Raw genomic sequence first — 26,799 nt, 5'->3', positions numbered from 1 at the left:
TGCATATCTTGCTATGTGACTATTGCGGATTCACACATTGCGATGTCGATATATTGTTCAGCCCTAATATACATTGTTATTTAGTTTAGTAATGGTAATAATGTCAATTAATTATAGCAACTCAAACCACAATATAATGGTTTCATTTCTAAAGTCTATCCCCCCCAGACATTTTCAAAATTTAACAGAGAGAGAAACACACTCTTTCGCTTGACTTTCTCTGGCACAGATAAGTTAAGCACTTTTCTCACACCTCCAACGAGTATAAAGTGCATCAAATGAGATTATCTGACAGGCTTTTCTTAACAGCGCAGACTGACACGCACGTTAGGAAGCCATCCAGATGTGTGTTCACTACCTACATATTAGACTCTGCCATTGTCAGAAAAACAGAGATGCCTCTGGATTAGAGCAGGATTAATGCAGGCTGTTACTTTCCTCCACCGAATGGGATTAAAGCCTCGGCTCTGGATCTTTGTGCAGCTTCAGAGCTTCAGATTCAATGTACATTCACAAGCCTATGCGCTGTGCCTCAGGCCTACATGAGAAGATGCTGGACTTACAGAGGCAGAAACTACTCCCTGTTCAGGGGCCCAATGATTGACAGCTAAGAAACTCAATCACTGACCAAGCAAAAATCGGCTATAAAGGACAAAAGGACACATAGGTGGGTGGATTTATTATTTTTAAACACATTGTTTTTTTTTATTAAGCAAGAAAGAATAAAATTTTTTGTAAAGTACCAAACGAATGTAAACTTTGGTGGGTAAATAAACAGTTTTAACACACAAATTGCTCAATAACTTTGTTAACTCAAATTCAAAATGTCTAAAAACGCAGCATGGTTTAGATCAAACAGCAAATCCTGTTGCAACTATTAAAGTATGCAATATGATGTAAAGTTTGATGTGAACAGCTCATGAAAACAGTGTTTTCAGTGTATTTGAATGGCTTAGTGAAAATAAAAATTTCACTGTAAATTTGCCCCCAAAATAAACTTCTATAGATTAAAGTTAAAACATAAAACATTCTGTGTAAATCTAATACATCCACAAGCCCATGCGCTGTGCCTCAGGCCTACATGAGAAGATGCTGGACTTACAGAGGCAGAAACTACTCAATGTTCAGTGGCCCGATGATTGACAGCTAAGAAATAAACAGAAGTTTCGCTGTAATTTTTCCAAGTTTAAAATAAAAAAACTATTAAATATATATATATATATATATATATATTAAGACTAATAATTTAATTAAACATACGAATTAAAACTTAGTAAAACTTAATTTAATGAAACATTAAACAAATACTATAATTTTAAAAATAATAATAATAATAATAATAATGCACCACCAAAAATGATATTAATAAAATAATAAAAAAATAAATAAAAACGATTAGATTTTTGCTTTCCATTGTTTATTATTATTATTATTATTATTATTATTATTATTATTATTATATAATTGACTATATCATTTATTATTATAAATAAGCCTTATTAATACAAAAATTAAAATGTTACAAAAAAAAAAGTTTACAAAAAGTTGTTACAATTAACATGTTGTTCATTAGTACAAATGAATGGCAGATAGTTAATTAATAACCTCAGAAACTTCCCATTTTTTCCATTCTTTTTTTGACAAGTCGATGCCATCTCAATTCAACTCTTGATTTGACCTCTGCAGGTATAAAATTAAAACAGACACTGGTAGGGTTTGGTATAGTTTGGTCCGTGGGCTAAACTGGTTAAGTGGGTTCAGGAAGAATGACTCCGATGTCAGTATTCTGAGCATTTTTGTGACACTAATTATGTCTTTGAAGAGGGATGAAAGAGGAGAAAAGATGAAAGATCCTTTAAGCTTATGTAATCACATCACCTAGTCTTGGCTCCTGTGATACCTGTCTGTTCCTGACAGCATCAACAATACAATTAACATCCGTACACAAACACACACACACACACACACACACACACTTGGTCTTTTCACTAACACAAACACTTTAACATAAACTTTTGAAGATCTTCAGATGAGAATCAGAGCATCACAGCATGAAATAAAGATGTGTGCATTGTGGATGGGCTTGCTGGAATGGTCAAATGTCTTTTTGTTTACAGATAAAAGTCAAACACAAATACAATTACTGTGTTTTTCATTAAAGCAGAACACTGCAGGTTAATAGAGAACAAAAACAACAACAACTAATAGTTAGTCCACAGCTAACAGATTACATTAAGAATCAAAATTAAACTTTTTTTAAACTACACTATGCACATCTTTCTAAGAATTTCTTTAAAAATGCTGAACAAAGTCAGGTTCAGATTCCTGATTTACTTTTTGTCATATTAGAATCAAAGTGTTTTGCAGAGAGGATTTATGAATCTCTTATCAGTAGTCCATAATAGGGCTGAACATTATTGGAAAAATCTGAAATTGCGATGTTTAGTTTCTCTGCTATATATATTGTGATATGAATGATATTTTACCAGATGGCTTAAAAAGCTCTGTTTGGAGAGCAATCATTCATTAATATCGATTGGGTAGATTTTGAAAAGGTGTGAATCATGTATGAAAAATAATAAACAAATTGCGGGCAAAAATGATTACAATAGAGCTCAGATAAAAGTCAAATAAACAGTGCTTTATGGTTTTCTGTAGAGTTACAGTATACAGTATACAGGTGCAGAAATTCAATAATGAGATTTAAAATAACACTTTAGAGTCTTCATTGTATTTATAATTCAGTAAAATTATTCTTTATTAAAGTTAAAAATTTACTTTTTTGTGCCTGAATGCTTTAAACTGTCTTTAAAACACATGCAAATGATAAAGTATCATTCTGTTATGGTTATATGTTGCAATGACTCCACAAATCTCACGTATTCTTAACTGTTGTTGATCAACTATAATTCAACTCAACATTGCATATCCTGCGAAGAGACAATTGTGGACACAAACATTGCGATGCTGAAATGATATATCGTTCAGGCTTAGTCTATAACTCACAAAATACTGCAGAAACAGAATAAACAATAATAACATTTGTAGAAAAAAATGTACATAATAATTTATATGTAAAATATATGTTTATGTATATAATACTGTATATAATTAAAAAAATCAAGTACGAACATATCACTGTAAAATTCTTCAGAATACAGGATAAGATCAGCTGAAGCAGAGATTTTTTGGCTCAGTGTAGAAAAAAACCCCTCAAAACTTCAAAAAGATTGTTTTGTAATTAAATTCTACAAACACAAATTGCTGATGTGCGACAAAAAAAAACTTTAAAATGTATTTTGAATATTTTATTTACATCCATCTAAAACAGTTTATGAATAGCCATTTCTCAAAACTGACGGGTACATGAAAAAAATCAGCATTTATCTGCATTATCTTGCTCTAGTAAGTCTTACTAAGACTTATTGAAAAACAAAAGAAGTTTTCAACAGTAGGCAGTAAGTAGAAAGTACCAATATAAATGAGGGTAAGTATTGCCCTTGTGCACTCTTCAACTGTACTGCACTTTTGTTATGTTCAGGTTAAAAACATGCACTGAATTAACTGAATTAAACTGAATTAAACCGCTGTAAAAATGCATTCGATTTTAAATTTTATTTGTATTTTTTTTTTTTACAAATCTGTTAATCAACCTCAGTCCTGATCAAAACGACTAAGTTGTTTTAAAAAATGACATGATTTTAACTCTTTAATTGCCAAGTTCACAAATGATGCCACTGAATTGGTGAAAAAAAAACACACAAAACATTTTCAATATCAAAGTATTTGTTGACTGGATTTTTAAAAACTTTTATCACAGTCTTGGACATGTGAAGGATTAGTAACAGCATTTGCTTTGATGCATTGTTAGATTTAAAAATTTCTCTCTGATGTACTGTTGGTGGCTGTTTTTGTCCTATTGACTTCCTTTATAATCACATTTGATGGTGCATAAATACAGTCTTTGTTTTTGTTTACTCCATGTAGTTCTGAGATCCGAGATGCATTCTTTGATTTTTTCAGACACATCAAGGTAAGTGCATAAAGGTCACTCTCATACACATACACACGCTTTAATTTGTTGTTATACTCCACAGAAAATCCAGAAACTAAGCTTTTTTTGGATATGCCCATCTAAAGGGTTAAAGGTGCCAACTGATAATCAACAGTAAAAATGACAAATTTTACCTTTTCTCAACAGGAAAAACCACCAACAATCAAAACTGCATGATTATATGGAGTCATGGCTTTGCAATAAAAAAATTAAAAAAACGTAAACGTAAAAAAAGCATAATGAAAGTCAATGGGGCAAAAACAGCCCTCAACAGTACATTAGGGAGAAACAAAAACAATGCATCTAAGCCAATGTTGTTTCACATGTTTATCTAGTCTACAATTACTTTATATATTGTAAATTCATCTTTTTGTGTGTTTCTTTCAACAAATTAGTGACATCACTTATGAATTTGACAATTAAAGCAATAAAAATCCTATAATTTTCTAAACAATTTAGTAGTTTTGATCAGGACTGAGGTTAATTAACAGATTTATGCAAAAAAAAAAATAAAAAAACTGTAAAAAATATTTATCTGATGCATTTTAAAGCAGTTTAACTCAGTAAATGTTTTTATCCCGAACATTACAAAAGGGTTGTAAGTTTGCCCAGAGTGTATTGTTGAGTCTTTTTTAATTTCAAAGCAATTTCTCAAAATATGTGTCAAAAAAAGATTTGTCACCAAAAATCATTCTTATAGCTGAAACACAGAGAAAGCTATGGCCAAATTAAGACACACAATAACCCCAGAGTGGATGAAAACGCCCCCAACAGCATATAAGGGTTAAAGGAAAATTGTATATCATAGATTCCATCATCAATGCTTTACTGACCCCTCAGAGGCCAGGACTAATAGACCAGTATCAAAAGCAGCATTATGACACTGTTCATCTGTCTGTATGCACAGAGCCGTTTGGAGGATGGGCCGAGTGTGAGAAAGGAAGATCTTAAACACAAGTCTGATGTGAGAACTTGCGCCCCTGATATTTTTTTCCATCACGCTGTTGCTTGGCACCATGTGACTGTGACGCCGGTCATGTGAGAGAGACAAATCCTCCAGCCACAACAAAGCTAGTGGCGGGACAACGGTCCTGTCATTTGCCCCCCTCTTAAAACTCCCAGCCTCCACCAGGGGAGCCGCTCTCATGTCTGCCAGTGCCAGATGTGTGAAATTTCCTATTTGACGACAACGCAAGGCAGAAAAAAAGAGAGGGGGTCCAGGATTTAGGAATCAAGCCTGGATTATTGTAGTCAACTTTTAAATAGTGCGGCTCGGAAGGGATAAAGTGTGCACTGACAGGTCATTGTAGCGACGCACAGTCAAATGAAACAAGCAAATAATAAATGGTAATATTAAGCTTGTGTGACATTGTAAGGGAATGACGGATTAGCAGCCGCATCCCGGAGGCCATTGCCTGAGCTTCAGCAACACTGACAGAGCTCTGACAGCATGAAAGAAGTCCTCGCTTTACCACTAAAACAAATAACACACACACACACACACACACACACACACTTTCTACAGTGGCAGCACTTCAACTATGACCTTTGTTGGGATGAGCCAAATAACTGATTTCCTGAAACTGCCAAGAGAATCAAGTAAAAATAAATATAGAAATGAACTAAATCCTCTCAGTCTTGCATTTTTCCTGTTTTTTTCTTTTTAACTGAATTTTAGTTCATGCAAGACCATATCTAGAAACACCAGAATTTATAGTCAAGACAATTTCATTTATTCATTCTAGAAATAATCGTTTGATTGGTTGCATGTACTGCTGTGCTGAGAAACCATGAATAAGAAAACATTTTCAATCATTTTAAAATAACTAAACTGAAATTCAATAATCATAGAAGGAAATGTTCGGTTTAATTTTTATGCATAAGTAAGACGTGAAGGATCTTTACTGGTAAACATTTCTGTAATTGTGTATATTATTACAATAAAAACAAATAAACTAAACTGACATCTGTGGCATCTTATATTATTTTATAAAGTAAAATCGTTTTAATATACAATGCACCTAATATGTAGATACATTTACATTGAAATACTTTTTTACAAGACCGGCTTCACATAACTATTAATTAAATTGATTGTTATTTTTTTGTTTGTCTATTAGTTTTTTCTTATCTACTGTATAGCTGTTCATAGATTTATATTTTGATTTCAGACTGTTCATTTTCAAATTTATTTACTTTTTAATGTCTAAAAAAACATTAACATACATTTCTTTTAGCTTTTTTAAGGCTAGTTTGAATGAAAATGCAATGTTTCCTAGAAAAATAGCAATTTTTTCTTCTTAACAAACAATATATATAATAAGTACACCCCTCACAAATCTATCTTTTAAACTCATTATTTAACAGGAAGCTATACAATATTATAGTTGTGCATATACATCAGATTAGTCAGTACTGAAGCTAAATCTGGAGCTTATCTAACAAAACAAAATACAATAATAGTCCAAAAACTAGTACAGCCAAATTTATATGTTAAAGAAAAATATTAAAAACAAATTTAAAGAAGAGGAAAAATCAAGAGAAGCAAAAAATAAAATTTGCATTTAGTAAAAAAATTGTAGGTGTTAATTTATTTAGCAGTGCTTAGCTTGAATTTAATTGTATTATCTTCAAATTTCTAAATATGTTTGGTGACTAAAATATTATTTTAATAAATATATCAGTTTAATAAATCAGTTTTGTTTAAATGCACCAAATACATTGCCTATATACATATAGAAATGGATAAAAATATTCAATTTCAAAATGGGATGCAATAAATTATAAAAAGCACTGTATAAATTTGCATAGTAGTCACAGACTGCTTCCCTAGCTTTGCTCTTCACTAACAATAGAGTTTTCTTTGGAATAAAACACAAAAAAAAAAAACTACAAAACAGAAATAGTTTTAGACAGCCAACTGTCTCTCTCTCTCTCTCTCACACACATACACAAACACACTCAATCAGGAGGGTTCAGGCTGGTCTGGTAGGCCCTCGGGCCTATGTCCATGGCAGGGTGATCTGGCTTCTTTAGCCGCATCAGATTAAGATAGTCATCTCAGCCACTGTTGCATTCAAAACAGATAGCATTAATGAAATCCTCACACATTTAGCCCTCTTTCCTACTAACCTTTACTGATTATTTATGGCTACAGCGCACACACACACATAAACAAACAAAACAAACATCATGTTGCATCAAATTTACACACACACACACAAACACCTGTTAAATTTAAAATAAACCCCAATTTAGCTTTAGGTACAAGTGTCCAAAATATCAATTAAATATGTGGTCTGTTCATTAAACCTTGATATTTGGCATACAAGATCTTTCCAAAAGTTGCCAGAATGCCTAAATAAGATTGTTTTTCATTTTCCAGGCATGTAATTAGGCCAAACGCTGTGAATAGCAAATTAATTATGTGAATTGAAGGTTCTATTCTGCTTTTAAATCAGAACCTTATTTAGATATTTACAGAATGATAAAAAGCAAATAACTCTGAAGTAAACCTCCGCAACAGGGGGATTGTTTTGCTTGGCATTTTGTTTAATTACAAAATTCCCCCTCATTTGATTTAGATAAAAATCTTTCAAAAGCATTAAGAAAGCAGAACAATTACAAATTAATCCTGAGTCCTGCTAAGAGCTGGGTGTCTTTACTGAAGGAAACACACACACAAACACACACACGCACACACACAGAGAATGGGGGTGGAGAGAAGAGGCCATAAAGAAAAGAAAAAGAAAAGAAATATATTAAACCCTGTGATCACAGCAAGCTCTTCTCATTTCTTATCCACCCGTTTTCTGTTTAATCCAATAGCCAGTAATCCAATTTGTCTATCGGAGTTTGAAGGGGAAGATCTCCACTCCTCCGCCACTAAGTCACTTTTTGAACATTTACGATTTATTTTAAGTGGGCTAACTCTCCTCACTCGTTCATTCTGTGCGTCTGACTGTCGTTTCCCACTCTTTTTGTTGTCAGGAGTTAACATGCATGAAAAAGAGAGGGAGAGACAAATAAAAAATAAATACGAGGGAGAAAAAAAAGAAAGAGGAGAAAAAGAACAAGATGAACAAGGTTTTGTGCGATTGAGAGGAAGCTCATTAAGGCCCAGTCAGGGAGACTTTTTGAATATGCATGAAGGCAATAATCAGATCTTCACTCGTCACTGAAGGAGAGAGCGGCGAGTACAAAAGGATTGATTTAATTACTCTGAGTGGGTCTGCAATGTGGAGAAGTCTTGTTAGCGTGGGCTGAAAGGGCCGCGCTCGCCCTGCGCAGCTCTGATGGAAGCTAGTTTAGCTTGAACCCACAATACCTAATCTCAGGATAAAGCCCCGGCCATTGTGCTTCAAGACGCCCATCGCTAGTTTCAAAATGGACCAAACACATTTTCTCTTGTTTAAGCCAACCTAGTTAACCGCTAACCTTTTCCCCTGTTTGCTATTTATCTGGGGATTGGCCTCTTTAGGTGAGCAAGACACCGAAAAAGCTAAAAGACATGAAGGAAATGGAGTTTGCTTTTTAAATTCCCTCCACTGAAGCAAAGATGATTTATTTAAACAGATTTAAATCACTATCAATTCAAATGAAATGAATAAAAAGCAGCCTTGAATCTTTTAAGCTGAGACATAATGTGTTTTATAATGTAATGTAAAGGTATCCAAATAGATATAAAATAAATTAGATAAAGACATGGACAAAACTGCCCTTCCATTAAAGAAAGACTAGCTGCAGTGGACACTGAACTTACTTGAAACTAAAAAAAGTAATGACACATCAAAAGTAATTCAAAATAAACGAATGAAATCAGATAATGCCTTCAGACTGTGCTTCAGGAGAAGCAACATACCTAAAGGGTACCAACAGATTTGTCCTTGTCAGTACATTATTACAGCTATTGTGAAGTTTTCTGAAAAATATTTAGATATTCAGATGAGCTGCTTTTTAATTTTATATGCAGATATATTTAAAACGGCAACAAGTTTTTAACCAAAAACATATTAGATCTCTAATTTTTGTCTTGGTTAAATTAAATATATCAAATTATCATAAACACATTAAAATATGATTATTAGCATGTTTTAAACCACCAAAAATACATAAATGAGGTAAATAAATAAATAATTATAAATAAACAAATGACAGGACAATCATTCTGCAATGAAATTCCATAAGTGAATAATAATTGAAATAATGACTCGCATAAGTGCAAAATAAGTTCTTTTCCTTCAAGTAAAAAAATAATTGAAAGGGGCTTTTAAACATATCAGTTTCATTACATAGCTTTAGATTGTAACTGTTGAGATATAAACAAAAATTATAGTTATAATATATATAAAACACTTCGTGTGTTTTAAAGCAACTGCACAAAGAGGGGTTGAAAATGCTAACTTTTGACAAATTTAGGGAAAATTACAAGATGTAAGATTAGATAATCAACATCAGAGTTATATACAGTAAAACCATTCAAATACAGCTAACTATAGAAAAAGACCAGTATAGACACAATAAGCTGCTATTTAGTTTTATGCACTTGTTCAGATAAATTTGTATAAAATGCAACAAGTTTTAACCAAAGGACTTGTAGATATCAATTCTTTGTTTAAATTAAATTTATCAAATTACAATAAACGCATAAAAATGTGATTATTGTCATGTTTTTAATAAAAAAAAAAAACATAAATCAGGCAAATAAATAAATAAATGACAGAACAATCATTCTGTAAAGATAACAGAAGACAACAAAGAATGAACATTGAAATAATAACTTGCATAAGTGCAAGATAAGTTCTTTTCCTTAAAGTAAAAAAAAAAATAAGGGGGGCTTTTAAAGATAACACCTGCATTACTTAAAAAGTAAAAATCAGCTTTGGTAAGTGTTGTTGAGATCTAAACAAAAGTTGATCAGTTTATAAGTTTGAAAATCTACAGAATATATGTGCATACCAATGAGGGTTTAAAGTGGTAATGTTTGACAAATTTAGGGAAAATATTTAGATGTAAGATTAGATAATCAACATCACAGTTATATAAGACCATTTAAATATAGCAAACTACAGAAACAGACCAGTATACACATAAAAAACTTTGTGTCTGTCATCCTTTGCCTTTAAAAAAACAACAACAACATTTTATTATTTGAACTGATCAGAGTATGTGATTTTAAAGCAACACATTACCACATTACAATCACAAAAAAACATATTTGTGGTAATGAAACACGAGCAGCCAAAGCGCATTACATTTTAATTCCTCAGAAAGTGTTCATTCACTAGGATTTCAATTGGCACCGGCATTACTGACCTTTAGTTGCTTGCTTTGCGGCTTATGAGGAAGGATTCATAAGCGGAGCGGCCTTATAGCAAGGAAAGAACCACCACAGGAGGAAAACAGGATCGCTTAAGTCGCCCTTAATGACAGAAAAGTCTTGGCTATACATACAGCGTTATCATACATCCTTTCATGTAATTGTTTGAACGTTCAGTGAGGGGCTGACAGAAGATAGGCTGTACCTTAATACTGGTCTCTCAGCTGCCCCTCAGCGCTGTTAACACAAACAACTCCTCTGCAAACACCACAGTCCCTCAGCTAATAGCAGACACCTCGCTCTTTACGCCAGCAGAACAAACAAATGCCACATAATAGATTTTTTTCCCTCCACATGCACAAATTGGAATCTCTCTAAAAATCTGCATTCCCCACAAATACGTTTCTACATAAGCAATTTCTGATATGGGAAGTCGCAGTGGAGACTATATGAATTTTAGCCTGTCTGTCTGAGTTAAGCACCGGGAATCACAAATATGTCCATCTCTGTCCGCAGGCCTCTACTCTATTAAACCGAGCTTGTATTCCCCCCTTCTTTTTAATCAATAAACATTATCACAGACTGACAGACTATCAGCGAGTGTTGGCCGTTCCTTGCTTCTTAATCCCTGGGCCGCCTGTCCACTATCGCAGCTTCACGATGAGCGCAACAGCCAAGACAGGCAGTTTACATTACAAAACAACAATTACAGCACTCTTCGTGACTGTACTCGCCACAAATAATGATGCAAAAATGACAGAAGTGTGGAAAACGGTTCCATGCGTGTTGTTTTTTTAATCCAAAGCAATTATGTCGCATTCAAGTTCCTGAAAATTAAACGGTTGCTGTTGCATCACGCTTCAGCATTTGAGGGATAGTAATAGATTTGATAAACAAATGCACATTTCTGCATTATAATCTATTTTATATAAGAAAATATTATATTTTATAACAAAGAAAATGCCCAGTAAATGATTTCATTGTAAATTTAAAGTCAGAATTATTAGCCCCCCTGAATTTTTAGCCCATGTTTATTTTTTTCCCAATTTCTGTTTAACGGAGAGATTTTTTCAACATTTCTAAACATAATAGTTTTAATAACTCATTTCTAATAACTGATTTATTTTATCTTTGCCATGATAACAGTAAATAATATTTGACTAGATATTTAAGACTAGATATTAATTTAGCTTAAAGTGACATTTAAAGGCTTAACTAAGGTAATTGGGTTAGGCAGGTTAGGGTAATTAGGCAAGTTATTGTATAATGATGATTTATTCTGTAGACTACTGAAAATAAAAATAAAAAGCTTAAAGGGGCAAATAACTCTATTAAATTAAATTAAATTAAATTAAAAACTGCTTTTATTCTAGCCAAAATAAAACAAATAAGACTTTCTCTAGACTAAATAATATTATCAAACACACTGTAAAAATTTCCTTGCTCTGTTAAACATAATTTTTGAAATATTTAAAAAAGAAAAAAAATTCACGGGAGGGCTAATAATTCTGACTTCAACTGTATTTGCAACGATAACAAAACTCTGATTTCAGGAAAAGCGTCAAACTATTAAGGGGTAGATTCTGAAATGATCCCAGTAAAATGAATATACAGTGCTTAGCATAATTGAGCACACCTCATTTTGAAAATGAATATCTTTTTCAATTTCTCAGTGAATATAGGCTATGTATTTGGTGCATTTAAACAAAACAGATTTATTAAACAGATACATTTATTAAAGTAATATTTTAATCACCAAACAAATTTAGAAATTGAAAGATAATATAATTAAAGTCAAGCAAAATATTGCAAAAATAAACTGCAACCTGCAAAATCTCATCAAAATGTTTTGCTTCTTGGCTTCAGTACTGACTAATCCAATGTATATGCACAAATATAATATTGCATAGCTTCCTTTAAAAAATATGAATTTAAAAGAGGGATTTGTGAGTGTACTTGTATATGGTGAGCACTTTACATTGTCACCAAGTACGAGTAACTATAAAATTGACAATTTAATAAATGTATATACAAAAGATAATTATATTTATAATTTATATAATTGTATTTATATATGGATCAAATTTGAGACCAGATCAAACCAAATGTACAAAAGTGATTTTATATACACAAAAAACATATAAAAAACCCTATTTTAAAACACTTTAATCAGTTTTTTTATCAGTTTTAATCATTTTTATTCTATGTTGTTTTTATTTCTTATACTTGTTTCTTTTATTATTGTTTAAAGCACTTTGAAATATCATTGTGCATGAAATGTGCTATGTAAATAAACTTGTCTTGCTTATTGTACTGCCTAAAACCAAGTAAAACTACTTAAACACTTCAAATACCCTTTGTGACAGTGGGTCAGATATATGTGAAGTTTTGGTTAACTAAAGTACTTATTCTGATTATAAGCATTTGACTATATATTATATTTTTATAACTAAAAATGTCTTCCTGAGAATTAGGTAAAATTTTGTGGTTTTACTCATAGTGAATAAAGATGTTAAATTACAGTTGAATCAGAATTATTAGCCCTCTTTGAATTTTTTTCTTTTTTAAATATTTCCCAAATTATGTTTAACAGAGCAAGAAAATTTTGACAGTATGTCAGATAATGCGTTTTCTTTTGACGAAAGTCTTATTTGTTTTGTTTTGGTTAGAATAAAAGCAGTTCATTAAAAAAAACATTTTAAGGTCAAAATTATGTGTCCCTTTAAGCTGTATATTTTTGATAGTCTACAGAATAAACCATTGTTATACAATAACTTGCCTAATTACCTAACCTGCCTAGTTAACCCAATTAACCTAGTTAAGGCTTTAAATGTCACTTTAAGCTGTATAGAAGTGTCTCGAAAAATATCTAGTCAAATATTTACTGTCATAATGGCAAAGATAAAATAAATCAGTTATTAGAAGTGAGTTATTAAAACTATTACGTTTAGAAATGTGTTGAATAAACCTTCTCTCCGTAAAACAGAAATTGGGGAAAAAAATATACGGTGGCTAATAATACGGGGGGGGCTTCTGACTTCAACTGTACAAATAATCAGTTTTGTCAGATATGCCTTTTCCCATTTACATATTTGACCAATTTTTAAACAAAATATAACAAACTACAACTATAAAGACACATTCACTATGTAAGGCATAATATGTGTGAGGTATAATAAGAGATCTTAAATCATGACCTTCAGGGTAAAACACAGGAGCCAGAGGTCCTCTCTTTCCTTCCCTTTCTTTCTTATTTTGACAAATACTGTCATTTCATTCTATCACCCACTTTAAGCCTGCTTTTGGGAGTGCTGAACACAGGGCCAGAATCAAGGGCCTTTGGAAAAAGCTGCGTACTTCAGGTAATTAAAGCTGGGTGAGTGGCAGACGAGAGCACTAAAAAAAAGATCACCTGGTGAAGCCCTCCGAAAAGGTGTTTCATTAAAAGCCTTTTACCATACAAGCACGGCACAATGTGGGGACGCCGTTTTTTACCACTTGTGCTCAACAGGCCCTCAGAGCAGCAGCTCGGATGAGAGCAGAAACCTATCCCGGTTAATAATCTCATAACAAAAGCTAAAAGACATCATCCTATTAACTAGTGGTCTCCAGTGCTAATGCGAGCCACAGCCCTGTGCCTCTGTATAGAGAACGCAGCTATTAAAAAGGAGTGTGTGAACAGCCGGCAGGAGACTCAGATTGTCAGATCCCGGGCCCTCTTTCACCCTTCATCTGTTCAGGAGCTGTCAGTGATATCATGAAGCTTGAGGAAATCAACATGCGTCTGAAATTTGGCTGTGAAACCAGAAACTCAGAGGTCACGTCAGTTGCGTTTCACGATTTGGATCCTCTGCGATAACTGAAAATGGGAGGAATGCTAGCGACGCCTCCCCCTTTCTCTCCAGCACCTCCAACTCCTTGTTGCACATTTTACCTTTTTTCTTTTCTTCTTTCCTCTGTCCTTTCTTTCTCGGGGGGAATATTAAATGAGTGAGCCGGCTGAAAGGCGCTGAGTCGCTGACACAAAAAGCGTTAAAAATTCTCATTTGGTTGTCTTTATTTTGCTAGCGCCATGTGGTCCTTGAAGATGTTGAAAACACGGGAAGCAGAGGAAAGATCAGAGCCGGCTCATTAGCATTGGGACAGAACTGGAGAGGCAGCGGTGTATAGTGGGCCCTACTCCAGAGCTCCAGTGAGAGCGGTTGGTGGTAAGCTCCCGGTTTCATTGTGCTTTTGTCTTTCCTCCGGGTCTACCTCACAGCGGGGAGCAACGCTAGCCCCAGGTTACACAAGGGAATTATGGGAAAAAAATTATTTTGACCAAGGTGGAGAGGACTCAAGACATGGTCAGACACAAAGATGATATTCTTGGCGAGATGATAGAGGAGTAAATGATTCTTCTTCAAAGTCTCCATCACACTCCCGCTTGCTCAGCCTACTCAAACGCTCTAAGAAATGCTCTCTGAAAATCACACTCGCATGATGAAAAGGTTCAAACACATTTCCGCTGAAGAGTTTGGTTCTGATGACAGCATCCACACTGGCTGACTAAACGCCTTACGTTTTGATGGGAAACATCACTGCTACCCTGTCTCCATCTCACCCCTGCCTTCCCCAGTCGTAGCGAAATGGATAAAGGTCTAGTTGGATGGGTTTATCGGGTAAATCCTGCTGGTTGGCCTGCTATCTTGGATGATGACCCTGAAGAATGTCAACAGCTCATTTCCCCAAAGCAGGAAGGAGTCACCATGGAAGTCATAATCTGCTCCTCTGTAAAGCCCTCGATTTAAATGGCGAATCTCTCCATCTTTTCAAATATATACTTACAGAAATGGTCTACTCCCAAGACACTACGCATGAGGAGGATATGATTAGTACTAAATACAATTGTGTTTGAACAATGTGCTTTACAATATTAGTTTCTTTTTGTCACGGTTTAGTTGATAATATGTATAAATGGAAAAAAACTTAGAATAAAACTTGCATAAGTGTAAAGTTTTCACCTATTATAGTTGCTTGCTTGTCATTGGTTCGCATATTTTTGCCTGAGATAGCCACAGAAACCCTGCATTTTCTGATCAAACCAACAGGGCGACGGCAAAAGCACAAGACACCAGAGTGATTTTTTTTGGCCATGTTGTCGGGGGTCGTCTGGTTGACTCTATCTGGCCTCCAAAAAGCGCCCAGGACCAGATGTTACCGAAATGATCAACAACCAAAGCAACAATAGCTACAGGGGGAGGGAGAGAGCAGCATAAATTAATGGCTGATTTCTCTGGCTTTGATGGAATTAGCGGTACTTCTTTTCTCAATGTGCCATGTGAATGTCCTTGCGTTAAACGTTTTTTTTTCCTATTCTCATTCTCTCTCTCCCCTTTTTCCCCCTTTTTGACAAGTAAGGCCACCCAGCAGAAAGCAACTGATGCAAAACCCCCAAGTAATCCCTGTGTTTATCTCTCCACTGTGGTAAGTCTGAACACAGACCCCATTATCTCACGGATTTGAGCAAACTTTCATTTATTTGTTGGCCTTGGGTATTCTCTTTCTTCAATTTCGATGCCTGAGTTTAGGATCCCCTGATTCCCCTATTCCAATGTAAATAGATTTGCATAGTGTCACAATGCATCTAGCTGAGGTACTGATTAGCTGACCGAGGGGAGGCCTGGTTGTGTGGGCGGGGGGATCCCAGCAGACATGTACATGTAAAAAGGTGCCTTCCAGGAGGGAGCAGTGAGCACATACATATGTATCTGTGATTGCACGAAGCTTCTCCAAATCTCCACACAGCCAAACAGAAAAGGGCTGCTTGGATTCCTGCCCCCATCTATTGAACCAAAACTAACACAGACTAAGTCAGCTAAGACTGCAAAAACTGTCTCACACATATCATTAAAAGGCATAATTCTCTGAGACATCTATATGACATGCATCTTTTTCCGAGCTCTGTTTTAAACAGCCTTTTTACACAGCTTTCAAAACATAGTCAATGAGCATGGATGAACAAGTTTGACACATGCACAGGTGTCACCTAGTTTTGTTTTAAACATTCTGCCATGGCTACATACTTTCTGTGCAAACAGACAGGGTGTGGGTACATATGATGTACACAATGATGAAAATCATGCCAGAAAAACAGAACTTGGGCAACTAATGTATACTTTTGGTTTTAAAGAAACAATTATTTAATAATTTACTCAAGTTGTCATAAAAAAGGCGCAAGGACCAAACACTGCTCTATGGATAAGACAAATGTTGTCAAGCCTGCCATTAGAAAAATAACTTGCATACTAAAAGCTAAACAGCATGTATTTAAAAACATATGGAGTCCTTTTATCAGATATATTGAAGGTGTAATTTTAATACTTCTGTGAACATTTTAAATAAAGATTAATCGTTTACTATCCATATAATTAAATTTACTGGGGGTTTAAACAACATTATATGGATACAGTTTTTTTTCTTTCAATGGAAGAAAGAAAGGTTTAAAATGACATTGGTGAGTTATTAAAATAATTTACATTTTTGTGAATTACATATTTAATATCCCTTTAGCATGTCAGCATAATTAGTTTTACTTGTATGATTTACCACACATTTCTAAATATAGAATGTTAAATAATGGTAACAATGGCTTTGAATCCCTTTTGACAGTCATCTGAAAGGCTGCAAATCTTGTGGGCCACAGAAGTTAACTGTTTCCAGTTACAGTAACAAACTAGAAGTAAATATGAGGTACAGGAGATATTTAAAGTAGCATTAAAGATAGTGCCGCACCTATCTAAAATGCAGGCGTTTTGTTAAGACATTAGTGTACATTCAGGAGTATCTCTGTTATCTTTTTAACTTAAGACCTGCTTTACTACTCTATTTACATTCTGGAGGTGTGAAATTCTGGGGGGGGTTATCAGAGCTTCAGCAACACTTTATTTAGATTCACACCCGACCCCGAGAGATGCTGAAATGACTACCTGTAGAGACGACAAATTAGCACAAGCAGCAAGATCCCGTCAACACCTGCAGAATGTTTTTCTTACTAATATATGATTTGCTTTTATTTGCTTAATCCGTTTTCCAAGTAAACGTCTGAGCAAACGACTGGTGAGGGTGAAGCGCATCTGCTGGCCTCTGAGATTTTCAGCATTCAGATGAGTGTCAAAAGCATTCAAAAGGTAGAAGTATTTAATAGAGATGTCAGCATATTAGGGTGAATAACATCAAATATGTGTTAAAGAATGACTCAACCAATTTTATTAATAAAAAACAACAACACTGAAACCCATAGACTTCCACTGTATTGGAAAAATCCACCCAAGAATATTTTAGAAATACTTCTGTTGTGTGTCTGTGTGCGTGTTTCACAGTAAAGAAAGTCAATCATATAGGTTTGAAATGACATGTCAATGAATTTTGCCAGATATTTGGGTGAACTATCTATTTTAGGTCATACAAGTGCAATAAGTGGCAAGGTTTCGAGTAAAGGAAAATGGTCTAGTTGAGTGTGGAGGTGCTACTCCCTCTGCGTTGTAATCATTTCCCTCCCGCCGTGTGCCTTTGCATAATTTGCCCCTCCTCCCCCATTAGAGCGGTCGGCTCGTCTCCCCGGGCCATGTGTTAGAACAAATTTGAGCAGTGTCATATTGCACGTATTTCAACAGGGCCAATACGGTTCCCGCCCAATTTGCTTAATGAATTAAGCTGAGGAGAGTAATGGATGTGCTAACACTATTAGCCGCCCTCCACACATCTGCATTGTGGATTCTGGCGTTTTCTTTTCTCCCCCTCTTCTAACCCTCCCATTTTCCCCCTCTCTTTCTCTCCTCAGGTTTGCTTAAGGACAAATTGATAATGAGTCTCCTCCCTACAGTAACTATAAAAGTAGCTTCCCTCGCTATCTCTCCATCTCTACTAAGCGGCTAACAGCAGAACAATAGCATTTAAATGGTCATTTCCATTAGCTCAAATGAGCTGCTCTCTGTGTCGTTAGCGTGTTTTAGCATGCTAAAGGTGGGCTGGGGAGAGAGCCAGTGTGCTGATAAGGTTCAGGTAGTACGTTAGAGGAATGTGTAGCCTAGAGAGGCCCATACAAAGGGAAATGAACAACAACTGAGCTAGCATAGCGGGGCTGTTAGCACGTGAATGCCCCTAATTACAGGCCAACCCCGCGTCATTACACTTAATTGTAAAGTGTGTCTTAATCAGTTTCCATATGAAAAGGTCTATTAATTAAGTGCATGACTGAAATTCAATTATGTTGTCAGGAGACAATTTGTAAACCAAATAATGATCAATTATGCAAACAGAGTCCCGCACACCCAAACTGTTTTGCTAAGCCTTTCATACTCACAGAAGTTGTAGGAAAAATCAGATTTAATAAAACTCAAAACAACTACATACTGAATGGCATACAAAGCCCGACTTGCAGTACTACAAAAAAAAAATATATATACAATCTACCGGTCTTCTTAAACCTAAATAAAGACAATTTTTAAAAATGCACTAACGTTTTGCTCATGGGATGCAATTTCAAGCCCAGCCTGCTTTATACAATCCCATTCTCGTCTTCTCTTTACTGTCCTCTACATTAAAGATGAAAATCCCATAAAAAAAGAAAAAGACAGACATGCACACTAGTGCCATAAAAACACAACAACAACAAACAAAAAAAGAAGCAAAAAAAGCTCAGCAGATCATTGAGGTCTTGGCTGGCATTGTGGAGAGCAGCTCTCTGTTTTTCTGTGCGTATGGAGCCGCAGTGGCACGGCACTAGCTGCTTTTGGCTGGGTCTTACTGGAATGGCAGTCAAAGGGGGGGAAAGATGAAAAGGCCTCAAGATGCTTCAATAAAGGAGAGATTATAATAAGCGCCATCATTGTGCCCCTTTTGAAAATGTTAATCAGGCATATCACTGCCTGCCTGCAATGCCACATGTAGCAGCGTTTAACTTAACTTCACACCAACAATTTAGAGGACAGCAAGGCCACTGCAAAACACATGGGGGGGACGAAAGAAAGGGATAGAGGGAAAGGGAAAACAAACAGGAATTGAGAGGGAGCACAACGATGGCCATTCGTCATTATTTCCATGCCGTTCTAAAAAAATCTAAATTACATGTTTCACAATACGGGCCATATCTCCTGCAACCAACAAACCCTCCCCCCAAACACCCCCTCCGCCAACACTATCCACCCCGTGCGTTTTATCTTAAGATTCTCAGACAATGCCTGGAGGATCCCCTTCTCTAATCTTCCTTAAAATCCCCTTTCATCCAACTGTTAAAGAATGTTTGAAAGCCTGACACCAGACCAAAAAAAACCCTCTTCACATCTGGGAAAAGCTTTCGGAGGGAGGGGTTTACTGGTTGGGGGTTTAAATGCGAAGTCAATGCAACTTAACTAATTAAATTGTTTTTGCCTCTCGAACATTTAAACTGCCTCAGAGATTAAAAAGGGGCTGATGTGAGGAGGAATAAGGTTTTCCTGCCTCGAGGAGAAATCACACTCATTTTGGGGAGTGCTAATGTCTTACGACGTGCATTAATTGAGGCTAAAGGTCTAACCTGTTTATATTAGGTAGCCAGAATACATGACTTTACAAAGGCGATCTACACTGGTCACGTAACGGTCCGCTGAGAATTCAAACCAGCAGGAAGAACAAAGGCCGCAAAAGCCAGCAGCTGAAAATGGACCATTCTGATGTTAACCAGCTCTTGAAAGTCGAGCACATAGTCTAGCACTAAACCTGAATAGGCGGTCACCTCCTGATCCAGCACTGGCCTTTGGTCGTGCCGATAAAAGCCATCCTTATGAGCCGAATTCCTGCGTTTGTCTCTAGGCTTACTTTTCCTCTACTCATGGCGCACGCATAGCAGGAAGGCTAAACGAGCTCTTTGGTCTTTAAAATTAGAGTGGACAAGCAACCGAACTAGCATGCAAATCCCATGGAGGATAAAGAATAGGACAGAGGGGAAAAAAGGAGCACTGAAAGAGAGACAACAGAAGAAAGCGAACAGCAGAGAGGGAGAGAAAAAGAGTTTGCGATTACGCCGATAGAAGCCGGTGTGTGTCGATTGCGTGAGACATCACAAAACCAGTCTCGTCCCCAGAACCGGGGCGAGTATTATGCTCTAAACACTTTTCCTTCTCTTACTGCGGAAAGATTATACTGGTTATCCTATTAATGCAGCTGAAATGCCATTCTAGTGTCTTTAAGCTCTTGCATAGGAGGTCAAGAGGACTATGCCACCGCTTACAAGCATGCTGTGGATGTAATCTTCCCAAAGTTACAATAATTAATGTTAAGCTTCTTTAGCAATACGTTTCTGAAAGAAGTTGCCTGATAATATACTTAAAGCTGTGTTAGCTGTTAGCTGTTGTCTGAGCTCGGAGACCATTTCCCCATGCGACTCACGTAGCCAAGCTTAAATCTTTAGTCAAACTAAGGGGTGGTTACAAGCATGTTGCCTTAGCCACACGAGCAATTCCATTTCAGTCTTGGCGGAGCTGAGATCTATAAATGCAGACACTCAAGCAATTATTTCTGCATGGCCAACACTGCTTTGGAATGTGGGCACAGAGAATTAATGTGGGAAAACTGAGGGGGGAAAAGTGAGCAAAAAAAAAAAAAAAGGGACTGACGTTTTTGAGACTAAAATATAAAAAGGTATGCAAGAAGCCTTGAAGAGGACAGCCACGTCCCGGAGAATAAAACAAACATAACAGGTCGCTTCTAACACTGCTGTACATCTGTTTTTTTTTTCTGGCAGAGATTGTGATGGCTTGTCTGTAAACTGCATTAAGCTGATGATATCCGTCTTGTATGAATTTCTGTGACCGCGCCGGAGAAAAAGAGAAAGGATTAGCATGCAATAAAACCTGTGTCAATCTTATCAGACTCAAGTGCAATTTTTAAACATATGTTAATCTGGCCTAAAACTCATTCTTTCCCTCTGTGCTTTTTTTAAAATCTCTTATCGAGAACTCTGTAGGTGTGTGGGTTTTAGAGCGCCTTTAAATGCCATTATTTTCATAATTGCGTTCATTGTTGCAGGTTATAAAGCAATTTGAAAATCATATGTGTGCATAAATGCATGCTGAGCAGATGTCAGGGAGATGCATTCAGAAGGGTTGCTGAATATCAAAAGGCGCGCAGATAACATTTACACACATTTCAATGCTGCGCGCGGAAAAATTTCAATGTGATTCGGGACGGTATTGTGCTCGGACAGAATGGCAGGCGAGCGAATAGCTCTCCTCTCTCGCTTCTGATTTCACCCCTAAAAAAAAAAACACGCTCAAAATTGATATGTTTAGAAAATTGGATGACAATAACGTATTTAGACGTAATTCTGCAGATGTGGCTAACTGAGGTAATGGTTGAGCTGCTGGCGAGTGTGTGTGTGTATGTGTGTGTGTGAAGGACACTGCTCCCTCTGGTGTGGGAATAACAAGTTCATTAGGCAGGAGCCACTGCAGGCCTCTGCGTTCCCCGAGCGCTCGCCTGCTCCGTTTACGGCCTCCTAGCCCATCAGCGGCTGCATCATTAGGGCTCTGCCATAATTAAGAGCTGTTAGAAAGTGAATTCTCCAACTGCAGATTAGAAAATTAAACTATTTACTGATTACATATTAATAGAAGACAACAATGGCAGTCGCCATAAGCTTGGAAGGCAACCAAGGAATACATCTGTGTACTTAATTACCATAAACAATGGTTGCATGGAAATAGAGTTTTATACGCATTCCCTTCTGTAATACGCCTGATATCAGAAGACACTTGACAATTCGTGTTCAATTATCTCCATTCTTTAATGTGCTGTGAACTGCACACAGTAAATAAATTAACCAGCCCAATTACTGTGAATTCATCTGGGAAACAAATGCAAAAAACCAGCAGACTAAGGCAGAGCGTATAATGAGAGGGGGAGGAGTATCAGGAATCATGAGGAGTTTTAGTTGAGTTTTTACATGTATAGAATAATAACTTCATACAGTATGTGAGCCTATACTGTATATACATATGCATATGTGTTCCACATATATCTTATATGAATATATGCATGTCTCTAAACATATACTTGTTAAAAAATAAAATAAAGCTGTAATATTGTAAAAAATTGACCAATACATTTTATTTTATAATATTTTATTTGGAAATGTCATTTATTAATGCAATGCAAAGCTGAATATTCAGAACCTACTGCTTCAGTGTCAAGGGAGTGTTCAGCAATCTTTCTAATTTGCCAATTTAAAGCTTATTGAAATCAATCAAAATGATAGTTTTACTTTTAAATATTTTTCTTAAAAAACATATTTATCAAATATCAAAACTTTACACAAATAATTAAAAATAATAAGAATCACGTTTTTCACAAATACATGAGACAGAAAAATGCATTGTTTTTTTTAAAAACACAAATAACAATTGATCCTTATATTGCATGAAACTCCTTACATTTATATAGCGCATTTCTGGACACTCAAAGAGCTTTACAATTTTTTTGCAGTAAATTTACAGCATCTATCTGGATGACGTGACTGCTGCCATATTGCGCCAGACTGCACACCACACACCAGCTGATTGGTGGAGAGTAGAAAGTGTGATGAAGCCAATTATGATATGGGGATGGCTAGGAGGCCATGATGGACAGAGGTCAATGGGCAAATTTGGCCCGGATGCCAGGGTTAAACCCCTACTCTTTATCAAAGGTCATCCTGGGATTTTTAACGACCACAGAGATTCAAGACCTCAGTTTAACATCTCATCCGAAAGATGGCGTATACTGAGCAGTATAGAGTCCCCATCAATATACTGGGGCGTTAGGACCCACACAGACCACAGGATGAGTGCATGCTGGTCTCACTAATTATATTATAAATTATATATATATATACACAATTATTTAACTATGAAAAATTGTTTTCAAATCCCTATTACATGCTAACACATCCAAACAATCTTTTTTGTTTGTTTTATTTTTAATATATTATAAATGCATTATTATTAATGTATAATACTCATACTGTACATATAAAATATATCAGCATATTAGACAAAATGCAGATCACATGACACTGAAGATGAAAACTCAGCTTAATCCAAGTTTTTATAAATTATATAAAAAAAACTCTTTAATCTATAAAGTTATTTTAAAAGGAAAATTATTCCAAAATATTACCTTTTTGTTGCATTTTTATTGTATTGAACAAAAATCTAGCCTTGTGGAGTAAAGAGAATGATTTCAAAAACATAAAAAGGAAACAAAAAAGTTACTCATCCCAAACATTTGACCAGCAATCTAAGTATTTATCTGAATAATTCAGACCACAATAACATAAGAGGTGAATCATATGAAAAATTAGTTGATAAAATTAAGTCAAACTTTCATTAAATGCCTGTGAAATTACAATATATAATACTTAAGAGACTTTATTAATTAATTAAGAGACTTAATACTTAAGTATTTCAAACCCAGTATGTGTATATTGAGCTTAACATATTGGTTTTGTGTATATTTGGCTATAGAGGCTGCTGTCTGTGAAGCTGACAGCGGTGTAAATTCACCTGTTTTCAGTGCTGAAATGCGTGCACTCGCTCAGACAGGTAAGCACATTAAGGTGAGACTCATACACGCGCTCTAGTGTGTAACAGTGCCTCTTATTTCTGTGTGTGAGTGTCAACCTTCCCAAAAAGTCTAGTTTGGTTCTGCCAGGGCATTCAAGCCATTTATCATTCAAAGTGTAGGGGAAAAAAAACCATAAAACCCCTTCAAAATGGACACAGTTGCTTTGACTTCAACAGAGTCCAGGTGAGAGTGAAGAGAGAGAGAAAAAGTGAGGGACAGTTGGAAGGCTGTACAAACACAAAACTGTGATAGTCATGATATCCCGATAGGAAAGCATTTTTATTTCCCAACAATACTTTTCCGAGAAATGATTGTTTCATATCAGCCTCAGCTTTTGTCAAATTTCAGTTATTGAGCTCCATATTTGAACAAAGACCCTGCTATATATACACCTGAAAGATCACCCCAGGTGCTTTCATATGTGTATATTTGCAGAGAAGAGAGAGCAAAAGAGAGAGAGAGAGGAGGAGAAGAGCAAGTGCATGTATCTATTAATATGTGTCTTTCATTATTTCAACATTTCCTTTCGGTCCAGCCCCCAAACATCAGCCCTCCCCGTTTTTCTTTCTCCCCTCTTCACCCTCTCTCTCTCTCTCTCTTCTACAGCATATCATTGAAGGCCAGATATGAGGTTCTGTTGCGCATGGCTGCACGGTACTGTTCAATAGTGGCTGGCTGGCGGACGCTATCAGCACTAGTTATCAGCTCCCATGAAGGCTCTCTTATCACGGCGGCCCAGAGAGCCTCCCTGCATCCTCACCGCCCCTTTTCATATCCCCGCTGCCGCCCCAACATCCCGGCTTCAAAGATTCACACTTCCCAAACTCCATAAGAGTTTGTGAACGCTCAATTTGCCAAAACTGTTTACAGTGTAATTGGGCGGCGTACCTGTGTCCATGAGATAGCGCAGACGCTTCTCCACGCGCGAGGCCCGCGTGTCGATCTGCCTCTGCTCACTCTCCAGCGCCGCCAGTTCTCCCACCACGTACTGACTGGTGTCTTTGAACGCTTTCTGCTGGGAGAGAACAAACGAGAGGAAAGGGGGAGTGATGAGAGGTTAGAAATGAAGCATCACATCCGGGCTTTATAATGCCAGGGGAACAGCGGTCATAATGATGACTGCTGAATGTGTGGCTTTAATTAATTAAGCAAGCAAGCCTATGCTCTTTTATGTGCTTTCTTTGGAAATTAGGGAATGGGAATTCTTGTTAAATGTGGATTCTTGCTAAAAGGTAATGGGGATTCTTGTAAAAAATTATGTCAAATTATTACCTAAATAAATAAATTAAAAAAAGGAAAAAAAAATGATAATGAGCTAACAGTGAAAAATGTTTATAGAGCATTTATTAATTTTAGCTATTGCATGTTTCAACGTTTACTAATACATTATTACAATTTAGATTGTGTTCATTAACATCAGTTAAATGGCTGTGAACTGTCATAAACAATTTCATTATTCTTAATGTTAATTGAGATTAATAAACACAATGCTAACTGTAAGCTATAAAGAAATGAACAATAAACACATAAAAATAAAAAATGAAGAACATTTGTTATTTTTATATCAACTAAAATGAAACATCATATTAACATAAAGTGGATGTATCATGTTAAAAATAGTATAAATGTATATTAAATAGGAGTATGATTTAAAAACAACTGCTGTTGTTGCTGAGTTGCTATTTATATTTTTTGTGCTGGTAAAAAAATCCATTAATTTCTTTACTGTCCTAATCCTTGGTACAGTAAAAATCTGATTTTGAAATTATAGACTTTAAATGCTTTGAATATATGCATACATTTTGCATGCAAAAAATAGCATACATGTGTAATTTAAATTGTATTTTAATGTAATTATAAATGTATACAAATAAAAAAATGTAAACAGAGCCTCGTAATTTTTTCTGCCTCTGTTTAAAGAGTTGTTTAAGTTATTTATGATCTTTTAGATCTCCTTCACGTATTGTTGTGCAGCTTTAAATGTAAATTTGAATATTCATGTCAGTAAATAAAGGAAATGAAAATGAAACTAATAAATCACATGTAAATAAAATACAAAACAACTCAAAACAGTCATTTAATTTCTTGTCTCACTGTGTTTTCTTTTTATAATTTATTAACTTTATATATTAAAGGACTAAGGGCTGAAGCTTAAAGTAGATGCTCTTACTTTTTATATTAAGTTAAAAATGGCTTACGTGTATATAAAAAATATAAATATATACGATATACATAAAATACTACAATTTCATACTTTTTTACTATGTGTGAATAATGATTGCTGAATTGATTTATGTATCCATTTATTAATTTACTTTCATGGATATTTCCTTCCTGAAACTGCGGCCTGTAGCTGTAAACGATGAGGTTTGACTTTACGTGTAGTGCCTCAGGCAGAAATGAGCACTTGCACACCAATATAAACACTCGCTAAATGACCTGAGAGAGAATCCAGCAATACAGCAGTCTGACACTGAGGCAAAATTGAAATATATGAGAGAGGTGGGTCAGTGCCTGAGGGCCTATCAGCAGGGATCTGTCAGATCCACACGTGCTCAGATTCACTCTTATGTACAGATTCAGAAACACTGCTGGCACCACACTCAGCTGAGGCGGAAGACTAGAGAGACTGTGATTAGGGAGAAATAAAACTGTTAAACTGCAAGCTTATTTCTGAAAATGAAACAATGTGGCATCTTAAAATAAAGAAAACATATGGGGTGCACTTTCTGCCACCTTAGTTGATTTGAACTTGAGCACAAGTAACAAAAATCAATCAAAATTAACATTCTTGTCATTTGATGGG

The 26,799-nt window shown here is 35.6% G+C and overlaps 1 protein-coding gene across 12 annotated transcripts in view; it reads right to left on the bottom strand.

Annotated features, from left to right (window-relative positions):
• Positions 1-26,799, bottom strand: part of ehbp1 (EH domain binding protein 1) — a 196,208-nt gene that overhangs the window by 13,080 nt on the left and 156,329 nt on the right. For 7 of the 12 annotated variants that reach the window (XM_005158531.6, XM_005158533.6, XM_005158532.6 and 4 more), the window contains one exon: positions 24,882-25,008. In XM_005158531.6, the coding sequence (XP_005158588.2) occupies positions 24,882-25,008 (127 nt within the window). The remainder of the gene's footprint in view (positions 1-24,881; positions 25,009-26,799) is intronic. The other 5 variants (XM_001919697.9, XM_068214587.2, XM_073928527.1 and 2 more) reach the window with 1 other exon arrangement.

The sequence above is a fragment of the Danio rerio genome, chromosome 17, assembly GCF_049306965.1.
Source record: "Danio rerio strain Tuebingen ecotype United States chromosome 17, GRCz12tu, whole genome shotgun sequence".
NCBI classification, from domain to species: Eukaryota; Metazoa; Chordata; class Actinopteri; order Cypriniformes; family Danionidae; genus Danio; species Danio rerio.
Note: the sequence above shows the minus strand (reverse complement) of the source record. Positions and strands in the feature narration are given on the sequence as shown.